This window comes from Chionomys nivalis, chromosome 13, assembly GCF_950005125.1.
Source record: "Chionomys nivalis chromosome 13, mChiNiv1.1, whole genome shotgun sequence".
NCBI lineage: Eukaryota > Metazoa > Chordata > Mammalia > Rodentia > Cricetidae > Chionomys > Chionomys nivalis.
This window is the reverse complement of record NC_080098.1, coordinates 51,009,139-51,029,788: the sequence shown is the minus strand read 5'-3', so window position 1 is coordinate 51,029,788 and position 20,650 is coordinate 51,009,139. Positions and strand designations below refer to the sequence as shown.

General features: G+C 46.8%; 1 protein-coding gene across 2 annotated transcripts in view; it reads left to right on the top strand.

The window, feature by feature from the left end:
• Slc22a23 (solute carrier family 22 member 23) overlaps positions 1-20,650 on the top strand; it is a 159,277-nt gene that overhangs the window by 126,780 nt on the left and 11,847 nt on the right. The window contains exons 5-10 of one of the 2 annotated variants that reach the window (XM_057787305.1): positions 9,967-10,094; positions 15,907-16,009; positions 16,777-17,009; positions 18,872-18,904; positions 19,022-19,045; positions 19,996-20,119. In XM_057787305.1, coding sequence (XP_057643288.1) covers positions 9,967-10,094; positions 15,907-16,009; positions 16,777-17,009; positions 18,872-18,904; positions 19,022-19,045; positions 19,996-20,119 — 645 coding nt within the window. The remainder of the gene's footprint in view (positions 1-9,966; positions 10,095-15,906; positions 16,010-16,776; positions 17,010-18,871; positions 18,905-19,021; positions 19,046-19,995; positions 20,120-20,650) is intronic. The other variant, XM_057787306.1, reaches the window with a different exon arrangement.

Genomic DNA, 20,650 nt, shown 5'->3' with positions numbered 1-20,650 from the left:
CTCGGGAGGCAGAGGCAGGCGGATCTCTGTGAGTTCGAGGCCAGCCTGGTCTACAAGAGCTAGTTCCAGGACAGGAACCAAAAGCTACGGAGAAACCCTATCTCGAAAATTAAAAAAAAAAAAAAAAAAAAAAAAAAAACTAACAATTCCATTGTATATATTAAGTGGTCTTAATTTAGAAATATCTCTAAAAATATTTGAGGCATGCTGGGCAGTGGTCATGCATGCCTTTAATCCCAGCACTCAGGAGGCAGAGGCAGGTGGATCTCTGTGAGTTCGAGGCCATCCTGGTCTACAGAGAGAGTTCTAGGACTGGCTCCATAGCTACTGGGAAACCCTGTCTTAAAAAATAAAACAAAGCAAAAAAAATATTTGAGGCAGAATCATTGACTTTTTATCATTTCTTGAGTTTAGTTTTAAAAGGTTTTGGGGGAGTATTTGCTTGTTTGTTTGTGTTTGTTTTTGAAATGGAGTCTTTCTATATTGCCCAAGCTGGCCTCAACTGAGCTCAAACTGTCCTCCTAGATATCTGAGACAGCGGTGTGTTTCCCTGCTCAGCAGAAGGTTGCTCTTTGGGGGCCAGACTAAGCACGTTACATCCCTAAGTGCCCTTGATCTACCCAAGGACCCCTGGAGAGTAGCACTGTGATAGACTCCCGTGCAGAAAGAAAAACTGAGGCACACAGAGAGTCCATGGCTTCCCAGAGGTGCTTTGGCTGCTAGGTTCAGGAACGCCACCAGCTGCTCAGCTTGTCCCACAGGCTATGATGCTATTAGGTCCAGGAAGTACCTGGGTCACCAAGGGTAGCATGTACTTGGCACAGAACTTGCTTCACATCCTGGAAGATTCCATGTTCCCTGTAACAATGACAAAAACATTTCTTCTAGTACCTGTCCTAATAGGGCACAATGAAAATGTGTTAAATGGATTAATTGATTGTGCTGCTTGTTGCTAAGATGAGTTTAAAAGACGTGTGAGTGTGTGTGTGTGTGTGTGTTTCAGCAATTATCAGTCTGTTTTTCTTTCCCAAGCAGGAGGAGCACAACATGATCCTCCATCAAATTCAATTTCATTGCACAATACCATATTATACACAGAGATTCTCTCACAGATAAAACAAGGTTGTGGGGTTCCCTGCACACAAGGAACTCAGCTGTATCAACACTGACTCACAAGGGAAAGGGGAAGAGATGAGTCACAGAAATTAGCCTCTGAGCACCTGAGTCAGCAGCAGCAGTCCCTTCACAGGCTGCAGTGACCACTTCGCAGCTGATCTGGGGACTTGAAATAGAAACACAAAGAAAAAGGCTTCTCCAGTATAATGGCTTATGCCTTTAATCCCAGTGCTTGGGAGGCAGGAGCAGGTGGATCTCTGTGACTTCAAAGTCAGCCTAGTCCACATAGAGAGTTCCAGGACAGCAAGGACTACATAGGGAGACCCTGTCTCAAAAACAAACAAACAAAAACTGAGAGAGAGAGAGAAGAGAGAGAGAGAGAGAGAGAGAGAGAGAGAGAGAGAGAGAGAGAGAGAGAGAGAGAGATTTAAATCCTTGCTATCTCTACATTTTCTAGACTGGGTAATGAAGCATCATGTAATGCTAACAGGCAAATGTATACTGCTGGAGAGGGGTTTGTTTTCCTCAGTGGTGTAGCCTCTATTATGTTGCCCTGACTCAAGTCTATAACCGAGCCCCAGCCTATGCTCACAGAAGCAACTCTGATACTCTGATTAAATGCAATGGAGCATGCTTGTGCATTCACACACACACACACACGGAAGAAAGAAACTGCAGAGGGGAGGAAATATTATCAAAGTACATATATGCATGCTTATGTAATTTGAAAAAAATAATTAAAAACAAAGCCCTAGAGTCACAAATGGTAGTGCATATTTCAGTCACGAAAGTTGAATGAGCAGTTGAAAGTGAGCCCGAAGTGCCTCAGCTGCTGTTTGGGATTTGCTGATGACACAGACTGTTAAAGAGCCCTCGGGTAAAAAGCTACCTCATTTAAGCCTCTGAGCTGAGCACAGAGGTCAGGTACAATACGATGAATCCCAGGGACCAACACACGTGCTTACAAGCAGAGGTGGAGAGAGGCCTGGGAAAATAGGGAAGTATGGCCCGCTGACACCATGCAAGCACTATACCATTGTCCCCAGGGCCAGGACATGCCTTCTCACTGCCCTAACCCAGCAGCTGGGGCAAATGAAGGCCAGCCGGAGGGCCACTGCAGCCTGGAAACCTGACAGGGCAGTCAGGGCGAGCCTGTGTGTTAGATTCTGAGCTGTCAGTGCCTGGCTCAAGTCAGGTGGCCTCTGGCAACAGGTGTCCAATGCTAAATGACTTCTGCCCTGGCAGCTAGTCAGCGTCCACAGAGATGGATAGAGCGAGTCTCAGTAGACCCTGAGACCAGTACGAAAGCACAGAAGTTTGGCCTCACTCGGGCTTTGGAACTGGCTAATTTGAATCAGGATAGGTTTCTGTGGGAGCCGGGAGAAGTGTGCATAGAGATGACAAAGCATCTGCCCAACGCCAGCAGGAGGCTCCCACATGACAAGCAGATATTGTAGCCATGGTTTCTGTCTGCCACCGTGATGGGCATAGGATTAGAGCCCAGGATGAGGTCAGAAGGTGGCCCCCTGGAGCAGGTTGATTGGCCCACCTGCTGCGAGCTGCAATCACAGAGGTGCCAATAAAATTCCAATTAGATGCAGAAGCAGCAAAAATCCATCTCGCCTTTGGCCCCTTTCCCTCCCCACTTTCCTTATTTTATTTTCCTCCTCTCTCTTGCCTGGTAATTAAGCCTAGAACCCTGTACATGCTAACTGAGCACTCTACCGCTGAACTAGATTCCCAGCTCCTAAATATTTTATCATTTTAGACAAGGCCTTGCTAAATTATCCAGGCTGGGTGAGAACTCGCTATTGTAATCCAAGCTGGCCTCAAGCTTGCAATAGCCCTGTCTCAGCCTGGAAGGTGCTGAGATTACAAGCCTGTACCACTTTGCCTGTTGGAACACCGCATTTTCTTTATCACTTGCTAAAGCTGTCGGTCAGCTTCCGGTACAGCATTGCACCTTTAATGTCCTGTGTGCCATTTGGTTTCTGTGACCTGATAATCACTTTCACAGGTTAAGTTTTCTAAAGGAGGGGGAGGGAAAGAGTGGTGAGTATTAGCTCGTGTGTGGGTGGATGAGCACCAGCTGCATGCAAGGTTAAAGATTGTCGGTGTCTGTATGGGAGCTGAATCCCCAGTCTTTATCTGCTAAAAACATAAACAGAGGACCATTTAGGGTTATGTCAAGTCTATGTATTCAGAATTGATCCACTGTTAAAAAAAAAAAGGCTAATGTCAATGACTTCATGTGCCCTACATGAGCCTGCAGCACCCTGAAAATGCTTGTGTACTGAGGAGGCTGTACCCTGAAGGATGCTGTGCACTGTGTGGTCTGAGTCTGTAGCACTGTAGGGATGCTATGTACTGCGTGGTCTGAGGATGCTGTACCCTGAGGATGCTGTACACTGTGTGGTCTGAGCCTGTAGCACTGTAGGGATGCTTTGCACTGTGTGGTCTGAGCCTGTAACACTGTGAGACTGCTGTGTACAGTGTGACATATTTTTACCTTTCAGAGGTGACTTTTAGCCCCAGATCTCAACAGATAACATGGGGATCTGGCCTGCTGAGGCTTCTGTATCATTCTTCTGAACTCGTTCCACAGATTCAGGGAAACTGAGGCCCAGAGGAATAAAGTTACTCACTTAAGGTCACAAAAACTTGCTGATGTATTTCCACCCCCATTTTTACATGAGATTGGGGGAGGCCTCAGTTTGTGAAGAACTTTATTCACCTTGGAGTAACTTCTTATTGTGTTTAATTACATTTGGGTCTTTTTCTTGGTTACCGTTTGTTTTCTTTTGGGCCTCTCTAGAATTTTTTTAATTGTCCAGTACTTGATCAACAACTAGAGTCCTCTATTTCAGTCAGAAATGGCCCAACTCTGCCCATACTCAGTTTCATGTGCACACATGGAAAGGTCATCTCCACAAAGTTTTATTGACCCTGCTCCCTCTCTGGGCTAGACTTTGTGTCCTTCCTGTCCACCTGCTTAATGGAAGTCCCAGACTGGGCTGAACTTCAGCTCAGTGGTGCAGCGTGTGTTTAGCATGCTTTCCTCCCCAACAAAATAACTTCTCAGGGCCCAAAGTGTAGTTCTTCTCCATAATGACTCCAACTGCCCCGTGCATGTTTGTCCTGTGAATGACGCCCCTGTTGAATCACAGACAGGGAGGTGTGTTTGTGTACACGGGTATCACCCCAAAACCAAATACTCCACAAGACAAATAAGGAAATGGCTTAAGGGTACAACTAATTTCATAACGCATTTCCAGTTAGTTTTATTCGCTTCCTGTGTTTTATGTATGAGTAAAATGTCCCAGTACAGAGGAACTAAGCAGGACCCACGTGATTCTTACTCAGAGAATTGCCTTACTAGTCTCTCACCAAAATGTGGGTTTAATGAGCCTTCAAAGAAGCAGCCTATGCAACCGCTGAAATCATGTGGGGTTTCTTGAACAGCCACCCCGGGACAGCTCTTTTGACTCCTGGATATGGACACCAGAAGGACTACATCAGTGAACAGACGTGTGCACATCCACAATTACAGTAGTAGCATGGTTCACAATAGCCAAGACGTGGAATCAGCCCAGGAGCCCATCAGGGGGCGAACAGATAAAGAGTAGGTGGTGTGTATATGCAATGGAGTTTTATTTAGCCATAGAAAGAACAAAGATGATACTTTGAAGAAAGTGGATAAAACTGTAGGTCATCATATTAAGTGAAATAAGGCAAGATCAGAAAGATAAACAGTGCATATTTTCTTTAATATATAGAATCTAGATTTAGAAATAGGTATGTAAGGCATGAGAACAGACACTACTTGGGAAAAGAACGGTAGAGGATGGTATGAGAGTGTGATAGGAGGTAAGGTCAAATATATGATATACACTAATGAAAACGTTTACAGTGAAATTGATTCTTTTGTATAGTAAACGTATGTTAATGTACAGAAGGGCTACCCAGATAGGAAGCTTGTTGATGTTAGATTCTCCCATTGGACAAGAAAATAGTTTATTATGTTTAAACCTTATGGGCAAATGACCAGCCTTATAGTACCATGTACCAATTTTAAAAATTGTAATCAAATATATATATAAACCTAAAAATTTAGATGACAAAATTCCCTTTATTGCAAATTTTCTAAAAACCTTGTGATCTACTCTAATTATTACCTTCTCACCAAACTACCCCCAAATCCTTTTACATTTTTTCAAGTTACTCTATTTCATTTCAGACTTGAGACTTGTAAAGCACACAGATCACTTGAGAGTCATTGGTACTTCTTTGGATCAAATAAAGACATAAAACTATAAGGAAGTCATTTGCAAGCGGTCAGTCTGCGCACAACCATATAGATAACTGGTGGCAAGTTAGGAAGAGCCCCAGCACCAGAAAAAAAAAAGAATCAAAATAGAACAGAGAACTCAATCGCAGATTATTCAAATTGATTGCTGTACAGTCTAATCTCAAAGAGAAGCCTTCATACCTGCTGCCGACATTATCCCCAGTAAGGGACAGTGTAAGGCTTAGGCTTCAATGGACTCTGTCCTATTTATTTCCTATCCAACTATCCTCAGAGGTATCCGAGCCATGACACAACAGAAGATGCAGGTGTGTTTGAATGGCACCCTTCTTTCTTCATCCTGATCTCCATTAAGGCCAGTGCTTCATAGTTGACTTTCAATCTGGAAATTGTTTTCAGCTTTGCCATAGGGTCTCTCTGCAATGCCTATAATGTGCAGACTCCTCTTCCGGGCCTGTGCTGATATTCCAATGGAGGGGAAAGAAGCTTGTTTCATGTACCAGATTTTTAGCTGCTGATTTCACTGGACAGTTCCACAGCTAATGACTGGTGTAAAAGCAGACCTAGGCTTAGCTCGCGTGCATCCCAGGAAAGAGAGGAGAATAGGAATGTGAGATAGAACCCTGCTGCTACTGTTGAATTCTACACCACCACATTCTGCCTTATGTGAGCTGAGGCAAGCACGGGAAGGGGTTGCCTAAGCTGAATACTAAACTGAACGCTCCCATTCAGCTTAAAGAAACAGAACGGAATGGTGATGTAAGCCTGTAATCCCAGCTCTAGGGAGGCTGGGGAAGAAGGGTTTCCCTGAGTTCTAGTCAAGCCTGGGCTTCCTGGTTGGACCTCCTTGAAAAGAAGAGGGAGGGAGAGAGAGGAAGATGAAGAGGAGGAGGGGGAGGAAGAGGGACAGAGAGACAGAGAACAAGCCTACGAGGCAGGACATTTTCTCTCTTGATACAGGAGCATCATTTAGAAAGAGCTCTACATAAAGTTCCCATATGAGGCTTTAGGACCATATTTCACTGCCACTGTTTGGTGCAGGGTCTTCCCAAAACATTTATCCTGCTTTAAAAAAAAAATGTTACAGAGTTGGAGAGACGACTCGCTAGTCAGGAGCACTTACTGCTTTTGCAGAGAATACATATTCAGTCCCAGCTTTCATATTAGGTGGCTCACAATAACCTATAGCTCCAGTCGCAGGGTATCTGATACCCCCTGGCCTCCACATGCACCTGCATGCATACAATGCATATAAACTCACACTGGCAAATGCATACACATAAATACAAAATAAATCATTTAAAAACACACACATTCTCTCTGTGTGTGTGTGTGTGTATCTGTGTGTGTGTGTGTGTGTGTGTGTGTGTGTGTGTGTGTTCTGTGGCAATCAGAAGATAATTTGCAGGAGCTGGTTCTCTCCTTCCACCAAGCAAGTCACGAGGCTAGGACTCAGGTCTTCAGTCCTGTGGCTAGCATCTTTATATGATGAGCCATCTCACCAGCCCTAGTCCTGCTTTTTAAGAATACCAAAAGCATGGATGCTATAGAAAGAATTCTAAAGGCCAAGTCCCATACTTACTTGTGCTAGTATTGGTTCCTAGCAGGATGTCAGCACTAGAGCAGAAAGGATGGTTGCGGTCATTGGCCATATGAACACATACCAAACAGAGATTCCTGTCTGGTACTGAAATTGGTTTTATCACTTTGCCACTCCTGGGCACCATCAAGGTCTTGTGTCAAGACAGTGGGACTTATTAGGGTGCCTGTTGTGTGTGAGGCTCCTATGCCTACCGTAAGGAGTTGGAATGCCTCTGTACCCCTATCACTGACTGCCACCTTTCCCAGTGTATGACAGCAGGCCCTCTCTGTTCCCCACAGCCTGGCCCAGTGTTGACCGGGAACTTCCCCTTCTGGAAGTCCCTCCCCTGAGTCAGTACTGAGTGCTCTTCCATCAAGAGCTATTTTCAGTAAACTGATCTCGCAACCTCCATGCCATCCAAATCAGAGATCCTTTTACTTATTTCTGCTTCGTGGCTTCTCAAGCATGAGGTGCACTGGGCAGATGTGGCTTTCATTTGCCTTATGTGGTTTTGATATTTTTGGTTGAAATATTCCCTATCCCTGAGCATTAGAGACATGTTCCTTCCAGGCCCCAGGCTGTGACCAGGTTTGGATTTTTGAGGCGGGGGTCTCATTCTGTATTGCAGACTGGCCTGAGGTTCACTAGGTAGCCCCAGTGGTCTTGAATTCAAAACAATTCTCCCGTGTGAATCTTCTGAGTACTGGGATATAGGTGTGAGCCTCCATGCCCATCTTTGTCAAGGTTTTTACACTTTGGAGTGTTATTATATCATACTTGTGTCCTGAGAAACTCCATCAAGTTCCCACCGTGTTACTCAAACTGACAGGCTCCCAGGCCTTCCCAGGAGCCACAGCTCAGTCCTTTATGACTTTTCCATACATTTGAATACATCTTAAAAGCTAAGCATTTGGTGCCTGTACCTTGGGCTTGTGCCTTTCTGTATAGCCCCTAGAAATCCTCAGAAGGACAGTACTTGCCACTATCAGCTGTCTTTGTGGCTTGGCATACGGCTTTGCTGTGTCTGAGGTTAAGGAAGTGAGCTCTCAACTCATCCAGTCTGCTGTCTGATGGCTGAGTGTCCTGAGCAATGCCTGAGCTTTCCCAGCTGTCCAATGGGTAAACAGTACCGCCTCATCAGTAGCTCAGCCCAGTCACCAGCCTGGGGTTAGAAGGTGGCTTGCAGGATTGGCAGCTGTTGGAGGCAATTGTGTGGCTGTCATGCACCCACCTGTATCTCCTGAGAGACTACAGTCCTGATTTTTCCTTCACCCTGGTCCTTTGGCTGCTGGTCCTTCCATTCCCCACTATCAGTAGCTCTGTCTCTGTGCCGGTTCCTTCTTCATTTGTCTTCCTCTCCTTTTTCCTCCCCTTTTACCTCATCTCTTCCCATCTCATACCCAGCCTGCTGCTTTACCAGCTTACACCTCCTCAAAAAATCTAGTACAGTTTCACGCCCCCATGCCATCTCTCTCGATCCCGTATCCACACACAGCACACAGCATGCTTAGCTGAACCAGCACTCGCTTATTCTCTAAAACAGATCCAGTATGACTTTGCCTCTCCTTTGAGTCTCAACCTTTGCCTTCCTCAGTTGCCCTGTCCCAGTCTATATCATATATATAGGGTCTGGTCCTTGTCACTCGAAACTGAGTGTGTATATATACTTTATTATATTTACAGAGGTCTCCCTCCATAAGACTTGATATCAACAGTAGCTGCATCAAAGATGGTCCTACGGTGACAATGCCCAGTTTACATCAGAACAACAACAAATCATTTAGTGCCCGGCAAGAGTCTGAGCTCATGAGAGGCCTACACCCATTTCTTCAAACATGAAGGATTACCATGCCTGCATCCAAGCCTATCCTACAGGCCTTGCAATCCTAAAAGACCTTTACTGAGAATTGTTTGAGTTATACAGACCCTGTTGTCTGAGGACCAAACCATAGGGGTGATGACTATGGGCTAAAGACTGAATGGCTACTAGGGATGACACAGTGTCCCAGAGATCTGTCAATCTGGAAGTCACTGGACCATGCCTACTGAGTGCAGTTTGGTCTCTGCCTATGGGACAAGAGGAAAATCTTCTCCTGTGGGTCAGGTTGTCCTGGGTCCAGCACTGTTTTCCTGGGAAATTCTGAGAACAAAGATGGCTGCTCTGTATATATAACACAGGCCTTGATTTGAACAAAATGATACTACTCAAAACCATTGATCATTTATGATTAGTCGTAAGGTTAGTATCCATAAACACTGGGTATAAATAATGTTACATTGACCCTTCCCCCCCCATTATTGTATATTTTAAGGTTTGACAGACAATCTACAAAGTAACCTGTGCTGTCAGACTAGCAAAGGCGAGAGGAGGTCCTAATACAAATCACAGGGTACTGGAATCAAACACAGATGTGGCTGTACTGATATTTACATTAAACTGTAAGGTTTTAAGACCATATATTGAGGGGAAAAATGAATGTTAATGATCTACAATCTCAATAAATTAAGAAAAGATACTGCATACACTAAATCCAAATTTATTAGCAAGATTGAATTTAAGCCAAGGGCATTGGCATTTGTTCTATTATTTCATTATTAAAAAAAAAAGATCTGATTTTAAAATTCCATATTTTGCTGATGACATTTTGGGGTGTTTCTACTTATTCAAGTTTTGTTATCCAAATTCATTTTTAATAAATACAGACCAGTAAACAATTTTGATTATTGTTTTAATGCCTGTAATTTGAAATATATTTTATCATAACTTTCCATTTGGGGATGGAGGACCATAGCAATATCTACTTTTTCCAGATGATAGATCCATTTAAAGACTCTCGTGAGCTGGCAAGGCAGGAGTCAGATCATCATGACTTACCAGAATCCATCCTGACTTTCCTAATGACACATAATTAAAATGAAACAGAATGGAGGCCATTCAGATATTCCCCTTGTGTCTTTGCAGGATATTCCCCGAGTCTCTCCGATGGCTAATGGCTACCCAGCAGTTTGAGTCAGCAAAGAAGTTGATCCTGTACATCACACAGAAGAACTGTGTGAACCCTGAGAGTGACATCAAGGGAGTGATGCCGGGTAAGTACACTACAGCTGACCAGGGTGCCCGAGGGCTGGTCTTGTCCAGAATACCTGTCCTGGCTAGTGTTTGGTCTATGTTCCTGTGCCCACATGGTTTGCAAAGGTTTGGAACGACTGCAGTGGCTGCTGAAGTCTGAGAGTGAAAATCAACTGAAATTATCTCCACTCTAGGAGCGAGTTTTCTTCATAATCAGGTGAACACACTCATCATGTTCCTTAGAGCCCATACAAAACCAGAAGCCGGGTGTGAGTTGGATGCGTACCCTATCTTTATCAGGCGTATTCAACTCTTGACACCCAGCACCTCCTTTCATGACAACCTGCCATGTTTAAAGCCTTGGCTCAGGGCGTGGATGGTGTAAGTGACCTCTCTGCTTGAGTACGCTCTTCCAAGGGCTGCCACTGTCTATTCATGGACATGACCTATTTGTTGGTCAAGGGAAGAAATGGAAACATGAACTATTTTTGTAGCGTGGTTCAGATCCATAGAATTCTTGTGAATCAGGGCATCAGCATAAGCTAAGTGGGGCTTTCAAGCTGGGAGTCTGTAAATGTTACCAGGAAGTTCTTCACAGCCAGGTTCCTGGCTCCTCCCTGTCATACCAAGATACTGAGTTAGAAGATCTGAAAAAAGCCCCAGGAATGCGCACTTGTAGTGAGCTCTAGAAGACACTCTAATGCAAGGGATCTAAAAAGTCCGTTTGGAAAATGGCAGCTTTGAGCCACCAGGCTAACATGAAAACCTGTATGCTTTGTAAAATCCCCTAGGAAAGTACTATACAGTGAGGGGAGGGGAGAAATGACTAGAATTTCCCAATGACTAGAATCATGTGACAACCATTCGTTCAGAACGCAGACATTTATTAAGCATCTGATGGCACAGCACACTAGATCACACAGATGGGATACATACATGGGGGGGGGGTCTTAGATGTACACTCCATTGAGAGGTCAAACAATAAAGCAGAAGAATAGAGGGTGGTGGCAAGTGGCTGCAATCCAAGTGCCTAGGTAAGCCTGGCTTTGAGACACAGGTGACCTGTGCCAGACAAGAGAATGTACCCTGCAGGTCCCCATTTCCAACGGGGAGGGGAGTGTGAGCAACCTGGATCGTAAGAGCTGTTAGCACCCTTACTGAACTCCCATTCAGAAGATCTGCAGGCTCAGCAAGGGTGGCATGCCTATCTTGACTTGTGCCTAGGACACAAAGGCTGGGTCACAACCATTTAGTGGGTGAGATATGGTCTGCCAAAGCCCTTCAACTCAGGCAGGAACAGTCAGGCAAACCAAAAGCTCTGAATTCCCTGGAGTGAAGGATGCAAGCCATGGCTGGTCTGCTTGGCGAGTAGTGAATGCTGGCTCTTTAGAGGGGAATCTGAGGCCCCCTTTCTCAGGAGCAGTGACAGTAAAGAAGACATGTAAAGGGACTGATTAACATTGAGATCAGCTGATTCTTAAGGTTCCATCCTCCATGTGGTATGCCAAGGGACTGATTAACATTGAGATCAGCTGATTCTTAAGGTTCCATCCTCCATGTGGTATGCCAAGGGACTGATTAACATTGAGATCAGCTGATTCTTAAGGTTCCATCCTCCATGTGGTATGCGCATGAACCTGTTTCTTCACGGCAACACATTTACAAGGGATACTGCGATGCTCCCTGTTTACCGATGAGGAAGCCATGGCACTGAGAGGCCGGGTTATCTTGCCAGAGGTCGGTTGGCTATTAAATGGTTGAGCGGGATCTGAACCCCAAAAGTCCAGCCAAAGTGGCTTTCCTGTGCTGCTGAGAAGAGGGTGACCATGGAGACATATAGGAAAGGGTGCAATTAAGGAACCCACTGGGCCAGGCCTGCTTGGTTTAGACCATCTCATGGCTTCCTGCAAACTCCTGTCCTGAAGTCTCACTGCATATCTGTCTCTGGCCTCCTAATTAAATAATCACACCCCACTTCTTTCAGGTTAAAATGTTATCTGGAAAACACTTGTTTTCTCAATCCTAATTACACTGACTCATGTCGCTATTTTTGGAAAGTGATATTATAGCTCTCCTCTCCCCCTAGCCTTTGCTTATAAGTTTAGTTGGGGCTTATCTCTCTTCTGTGTCTCAGGCAGGGGGCCACGTAAGAGGTGATTTGTCCCCTTTGGTGACTAACAAAGAGGAGAAAGCTTGTGCTCTTCACCAGGATGTGTCATCGTTATTGTGGTCACTGTGGGATGCAAATTCACCCTGGTTCTCTATCCCTACCCCCATCAGATGCAGTCAGACAATAGAATGCAAAACTGTCCAGCACTTGGGGGGAAGAGTCCGTATTCTCTGGGACGCTAACTTTCTTAGCTCAGAACGGCTTCTCCACTTATAATCATCTTCCCAGCGCCTCACATAGTTCCAGTCAAGCTTGGGGCTCGTCCCTAACTGGTTTTCATGTGTACTCACTGCTCTGGCTGCCACTCTATTCTCCCTCCATCAGCAGCTCGGGAACAATACAATCACATCATCACTACTCTAATGGTCCCCAGGGTCCTCAGGGAGTAGCCCCAATCTTACATGTAGATTTAGAGACCCTACCTAATTTTTACCTCCCCCAGGCCTCTGCTCCGTGTCCAGCTCCCAATCTCTTCCTCCCATAGGCCCCAGCTCAGGGAAGTCCCACCCTCACAGACCCATCCTCCCATCCTCAAGGCTAGGTCCTCAAGCCCAGATCAGCCATCATACTGTACACAACCTCCATCCCTGTCTCAGCTGTGAACAGGAGTTTTTCAACATTACCTCTACCCCACAGAGCGTCCACTGCAGAGCCCAGGCTGTACCCCAACACCAAAGGAGATCCATGGATAGCAGCATTCCTTGAATATTTATGATATATAGGAATCCAGGGCTCTGGAGCCAAGAGGCAGGGCTGTTCCTCAGGTGCCTCTGTGCAGGGAAGAGTCTTCAGCTGGGATGTAACAATGAGGGAGGAGCCTCGTGCCCTGTTAGTGCATGCCAGTCTTGGGCTTACGCTAAAAGAAAACCTGATCTCCCCAAATTTCCCATTTCTGTTCTTTTAAAGCTGTCTTGAGTTTTTATGTGAGCATAAGTGGTGGTCTTGGCAACATGTACAGCTGAATTAGACATTTGTGTGTGTTCCCAAAAGTCAGTCTCACAGTCTTATGATATTCCCAAGTGTGATAGTTTTCCTTCCCACCAGCCTGATTCAAGATTTTGACCAATTACAGCAAGAGTAAAGACTGCTGTTTCTTGCTGTTTCTATGTTGCCTGCATCCCACAAAAAAAAGAAAGAAAGAAAGAAAGAAAGAAAGAAAGAAAGAAAGAAAGAAAGAAAAAGAAGGCCAACCAACCATGTATCAGAGTCCTGCATAGTCTGCCTAGTTACTTGCTTTCAGTAATTCTGAGGCCAGCAAGGAAAACCAGGGCAGAGACAGGGAGGCCCAAGAAGATCTGAGAACATTTCATCCTTTTCTGGGTCTCATAAGGAAGGATGCTTCAACTCTCTGTATTTTACAGGTGGACAGTGGGAACTAGAGAGGCTGAGTGTTGGGGAGCCAGTGAGATCCCATTCCCAATGTACTCCCTGGGAAGTTGCTCCATGAAGGATCACACAGTGGAGGGAGAGCATATATATGCATGGCCTTTTCTTCCCCATGGGGAGAGAGACATCCAGGGAGCAAGAGTCATTTGACCTCTTGTTCAGAGCCCTCTGTGGGCAGCCTCATGAGAAAGCAATCCAAAGGTATCCAAGCTCTCACTCCTGGGAAGGCTGCCCAGGGTATACTTCCACTGTCTTTCTTATCTGCTGCTCTTGAGAAGATACAGAGGGACCAGAACCTCTTCACTGCCTCCTGCGTCCAGAGCTCATAGCCTGCACATCAGCCCTGTCATAACCTCAGGGCATAGCACAAGCCAGGACTGCCCTCCATTGGTGCCTAAAACCATGGATAACTTTAGACAGGCTTGGTTTTCCCTATAACTGCATATCTACAATAACATTTAATTTACAAATTAGGTACAGGAAGTGATTAACAAATAATAACAAAACTAGAACAATTAGGACAATCTAATTTATGAGTTTCTCATTTCTGGAATTCCCCGTTTGACATTTTCAGACTGGAGTTAGCCTTAGGGAGCTGAGACCTCCATTACTGTGGGTAGCTCTTCCAATGAGGTTAAGAAGAAACACAGAGATGAGCTTCTTCCCAGGCTGGGGGACCCTTGCTGCTCCCAGACCTCATGCACAGACCACAGGGGTTAAAAAAATGTGGAGCAGGAATAGATGCAGCTGGCATCCCAACATTAAGTCTGCCTGTGTCTCAGTTTGAAATTCTCTGACAGCACTGAGCCAAGAATGCTGAGGTTCTCTGCTCTGAGCTCCTGCCCTGAGCAGCAACCCAGGGCTGCTGCCTTATCAACTGTTCTGCACCTGTTTGCTTTTGTTTCTTAATGGAAGAAGCTTGGGCTAGAGAGACAAGAAGCTCCTTGTTTCCAGTGACCTAACAGGGTCTCAGTAAGTAGCTAATGCTTTCTACAATTTAGAATACAGGGTATGAAAAGTGTAGAGCTCAATAAAAATCAATTTTAAAAAAAAGAATTACATGGGTTTCAACCCAGAAGAAAACACTTGAAGCTGCAGAAGTTTGATGTTGTTGATGATGGGCCAGTGGTATGAGTAACAGAGATCCTGACAAAACATCAATAGTGCTGGAAAAGTTAATTTAATTCCCTCTAGAATAATGCAATTGCCACTGTAGACTACAGTCAATTCTTAGACTGGGCTCTAGGATTTAATGCTATTTAAACAAAACAGAACAAAACCCTCGGGTCATAATACAATTGCTATAGCTTCTTTGACATACTATTTCATCCACAATAATGTAGTAGCAGCTGTGCATGGACCACTTTTGAGGAAGAAACAACTTTAAACTCACATAAACATGCTAACGGATGTTTGAGTTTTCCTCTTGGAAGACAGCTGAGAAAGGGTGCCTATGAGAGCTGACTTCTGACGAGTGTGTAACGGTGAAAGTACCCAGATTGCTGGATCTGAGGATGTCTACCAGACATGTTTCCAAGCTCTTTAATAAACACAGCCCTGCACTATGCAGCAGAATGTCTGTCACCGGAGGCCCACACACAGCTACAGTCCCTAGAACTTCCACAGAGTGGACCATTTTCTGAGCATTGTAGGGGAGGTGAGTTCCCAGAGAGCAGGGCTCCACAGGTGGGCAGACTGGGCAGGAGAGGCCCCCGAGTGGACGGATGCCTCCCTCACTGGGTCTTGGGACAGATTCACAGCCAGCACAGAGTGAGTTCAGCACAGGCTGAGGTGAGGTTGTGTATGGCTTCAGCCTTAAGACATTCTCTCCCCACAACAGTAAGGTGCATATGGGCTTGTAGCTTTGCAGGCCTCTGAGCTGTAGGTGGCATAGGTGGTTACGGTCTCCGGCAGAAATAAATTACCAGCCGTATGTGCAGGACCTAACTTAAGCCTCAGTAGCCTGGACTGCCATCATGGGGTGATGTGTTCAGGCAAGATGAGTGGGCCATATGTGTCTGTGTGTGCCAGGCCTGGTTCTGTAAGCAGAACTTGGGTGGAAATGTTCACTGACAGCACACCCTTTTAGTTGTGGTGGGAAACCTGTCTGTGAATCTCCCGAACTCATGTCTAGCCAGAAAGCCTAGACCCTCTTCCCCAGCTTAAAGGCAAAAGACCTCCTTTTCAAATGGTCCTGGATGGGTAAACCAAAGCTGTGTTGTAGCTGTATCTGGAACCTTCTGTCCTGCTCAAACTCCTGGGTCTGTCTCTTGCAGAGCTAGAGAAAGAACTTTCACGGAGGCCCAAGAAAGTGTGCATCGTGAAGGTGGTGGGGACGCGGAACCTGTGGAAAAACATTGTGGTTCTCTGTGTGAACTCGTAAGTCGTGGGAAACACGTGTAGTAAGATACAGAGGGACCCTCCTCCCACTCCTACATGAACTCTGAATTCCAGCCTGCCCCACAGTCACCTGTCTCAATCTGTCTCTACGAAAGAGGCCCCAGAAATGGGCCCAGGCTGCCCATCTGTAGGTCTGAAGGAAGACAGGACTCAAAGATACCTACCGCTTCACCAAGAAGCCTTAGGAACCAGCACCGAGCATCGCTCTCAGCCCAGCCACCTGCTTCATACCAGTGCCCTGTGCGGAGTTAGAGCTCCTAGGGCTTTGAACATAAAGATGGGAGGAGGCCTGGCGAGGTCCTACACACACCAGTGTCCTCAGAACAATGCCCTCCTTCTCTACATCTCATGAGAGTCACTCTGATAGCAAAGGTCTATTCACAGTCAGGTCCTACAGCGCTATTCAGCCAGGCCACACAGAGGTCAGACCCGGAACACCAACCAATAATGCCCTCTATCTGTCTGCTGGTCTGCCAAGTGGCTGTGACCGTGTTCTTGTGCTGGCATGAGAGTGATTAGTGAGCACACATAAGGCACCTCATCCTAGCCCTGGGTAAGCAAAGGGCCTCACCGATGTTTCTTTGATGTCTCTTCAAATTTAACTCCCTTGTAGGTTCATATGTGGTGACGACATGGTTTCCTGTCACATGTAAAGTGCTCTGTCTCTTGAGCATCCTCGGGGAGACCGGGCAGCCCCTCATCTCAGTGCATACTGCCCACCCTCACAGTGTGCGTGTCTCCCGCAGGCTGACAGGGTACGGGATCCACCACTGCTTTGCAAGAAGCATGATGGGCCACGAGGTGAAGGTGCCCCTCCTGGAGAACTTCTATGCAGACTACTACACCATGGCCAGCATCGCGCTGGCCTCCTGCCTGGCCATGTGTGTGGTCGTCAGGTTCCTCGGGCGCAGGGGAGGCCTGCTGCTCTTTATGATCTTCACCGCCCTGGCCTCACTTCTGCAGCTTGGCCTCCTCAACTGTGAGTAGGCCTGGAAAAGGGAGACAAGGGCAGGAGGCTGGGGACGGGGAGCTGGCGTACGCAGAGAGCTTGGAAGGCATGGCAGCTTTCTGTTTCTGTGACAGAACACCTAAGATAACCAACCTAGAGAGAGGAAAGGTTTGTTTGGCTTATAGATTTGGAGTGTTTAAGTAGTCCATGGTTTGTTGACCCACTTGGGCCTGTGGTAAGACAATACTTCATGACAGGAGTGTATGCGAAGGAAATCTATTCACTTCATGACATAGAAACAGCAGAAGAAAGGGATCTGTGGTCATAATGTCCTCTTTAAGGGCATACCCCCAAGTGCATGAGTTTCTCCCATGAGGCTCTCGTTCATAAAGGTCTGCTCCTAGTACTGCCCTGGGTGGAAACTAAGTCTTCAGCATACGGCCTTTGGGAGACTTTAAAGATGGCCTCTGGGAGACTTTAAAGGTGGCCTTTGGGAGACTTTAAAGATCCAGACTATAGTAGAGGGGTGGGATGGGACTTGAGGAAAGTTTTTCGTGACCTGAGCAATCATTCTGAAATCAACAGCCACAAGAACTTGCTTCAATAAGGATGAAGTTTAAGTAGAACATCTTGGCCCCTCCGTCTGAGGACTGCTGGGTCTCCCCTTCTCCTCCAACCCCTAGGCCCATGACCCCCAAATCAGAGTCCTCCGACTGCTCTGTTAACGCCCCAGCACGCCAAGTCTCCATGTCCCAGTAAACAGGACTTCACCATGGGTAGACCGCTTGTGAACTTCTCATATAAGAAGGATGGAAACATGTTTCCCTCTGTAATAGGAGGAGAAAAACTCTGGAAATTCTTGAGTGGGACACAGCTTTTCTACCAGTGTTCCCAAGGTTATCATTTATCAAAGACTCTTCTGTAAATGTTACAAGTCACCTTAACATAAATCTAGGGAGTCCATTTAATACTCCGGCAAGCTCTGAATAGACCTCATAAACAGCCACCCACCTGTGTGCAAGAAAATCCCCGTCTCCTCTCTACCTGCCCAGAGCACAATATAGAGCACTGGCGTCTTCTCATCCCAGACTCTTCCCCTGGGACAGGCTCAGGACACTGCTGGGAAATGTGTCCCATTGAACACCCATCTTTGGAGGAAAGCTAACCCGAGCTGCCGAGTGAGACTTACCTACTGTCCCTTTACCACTGACCACAACAACCTAACTGGAGTCCAGGTTATAGAAGAGCCAGTTTCAAATACAGGTGGTTTCCTAACTTAGGCATGTTCTTATGCGTACTGTACCTTGTTGGGCAGTAACCAAAATGAACAAGTGGTAGCCATTCTCCCCGCCTCCCTGAGTGGACACTACTTAGCTGCCCTTCCAGAAAGTTTCTATCCAACTTACCCAGTTAGGGCAGATGTGGCAGGATAGCCTGCAGAGTATCCTATGTGCCCTCCTTGGCAGTGAACAAGAATGCCACAGAGACTCTGGGCAAAGGACAAGTAGCTGTGAGGAATAGGGTTTGGGGAAGCAGAGATGCAGCCTGACAGGCCTGCTCCCAGTGCCCAGTGCCCCTTGGCACAGACCAAGAGTACCATTTGAATAACTTTCTCTGCAGAGATGCTCCTTTAGATATGCTTGGGTCCTCTCTCTCTCAGACTGCATTGTCTACTGGCCACAGCCCTCTCTTTGCACAAAAAGGTCTTTGTTTAGTCCAGTGTGAACTCCACTGCCCAGGCAGCCAGCAGCAACCCAGACTTAAAAGGAAGTTCCCTTAGAAACAAGTCACGTGGGAAGACTCGGCAGTTGTCCCATACCTAACAAGCCTTCTCCATCTCTCCCCACTCTCTTTACCCTGTGCTTGTGGGCGCACCCATTCCATGGTTCCAGTGATCGGCAAATACAGCCAGCATCCAGACTCAGGTAAGTCCTAAACACTTGTACCGCCTTGTCTTTTATTATGTCCACACAACAGTGGCCACAAACACTCACCAACTGGTTTTCGTTTCCTCTCTTTCTTCCTACTCTTTGCCCTTCAAGAATTGCAGCTGAAGTTGGCCGTAGGTTGGACACTATAAGCATACATTTGTATTCTCTATCCCCACCTTGCACTAGAGAAAGCAACTCATGTTTCCCTGGTTTTGTGCAGCTTGGCATGCATGCCCTTGCAGTCCCCTGATCCAGCACCAGTGCTGTTTTCCTTGGCCAGCAGCTAGCCAGGATGAGAAGGCAGGAGGGTTGGGACTTGGTTGTCTGTGCTGTAGGGAGAGTGGATATTCCCTCATGACTCATGAATGCTCGCTGCTTTCCAACTGGGGAACAGCAGAGGTGCTGCCCCATACCCCATGCTGCTATCGCACCTGCCTGGCCCAACCAAGCCTATGCCACCAGTGCCCATGGGAGCACTTGCCTTCCGTGCAACACTGAGGGAAACGGAGCTGAGCTTAGAAGTACAGCCCCAATGCATGCCAAAACACTGTGTGTAGTGCTGCCTCGTGCCAGCCAGGACCCAGTGCCACCTCCAGGAACTGAGATCGCTGAACACTTTCTCTCCCTCCAGGACCATGAATTAGTCCATTTGGGTCTTGTGTGGCTTTGTACCCTTAAGTCAACATTGTCTCTGGATTGGGTGGGTCAACCTGGAGGGTTGCAGTCTGGAATCTGGGGCAAAGAGTATGTCACTGTGGCAGCAGGGGCCTCCCTGCCTGCCTTCTGCCTGGCACAGCTTCTAGATGAGGAATTCTACAGGCCACTGTGAGTTCAGCATGCCTGGGGCCCAAGGCACCTACAGAAGCCAGGAGAATGTTTAAAGGGCTCCAGGTTCCTCAGCCTAGAGGACTGCCCACCCAAAGGCTACTGCATGCCCGACTGTACCACAAACTGGGCACTGGGGAGGAGGGAGCTCCTGGGATATCCCAGGCTTCCCTTCCTCTCTCCAGTTCATTCCTTGCCTGCCTTCTGTTCTCTCCCCGTCTCTCCTACCTCATGGTCCCCTTCTTTGGGTTCTCATCCAGGGATGAGTGACAGCATCAAGGACAAATTTTCCATCGCGTTTTCTATCGTGGGCATGTTCGCATCCCATGCAGTGGGGAGCCTCAGTGTGTTCTTCTGTGCAGAGATCACCCCCACAGTGATAAGGTGAGTGACTTTCTTCTTAGGACTCATGGTTGGTCCTTGTCTGTGTGTCAGGAACTGTCATCAGTTCTGCCCCACCGCGGCTTCCAGACCAGGGTGTGGTGGCAGGCAGGGCATGTTGGTTGCCTGACTCACCGTCTCAAGATCAGCTTCACCCTGGCTCTCAGGGTCAAGTGGGAACTTAACCCTAGATCCCATCATTCATTTACCAGGGGCATGGAGACAAGGAACTGTTTAAGGTACAGGACACAGGACAAGAAACAGAAAGGAGAGGGATAAGTAAATCACTCTTGCTGAGTTCTACCGAGATCCACTGGGGACTCGGGACCAAGCTATTTCAGCCTGAAAGGAAGACAGGCATGCATCCCACCTGTAGTCCTAGACTCCCAGGAGGCTGAAGCAGGAGGGTAGAGGCCAGCAAGACCCCATCTCAGCGAAAAGACGAGGGCTGGGCATGTAGTTGAGCTGTTTGCCTAGCGTGTGCAAAGCCCTGGGTTCAATCCCCAGCACCCCATAAACGGATATGGTGGTGCT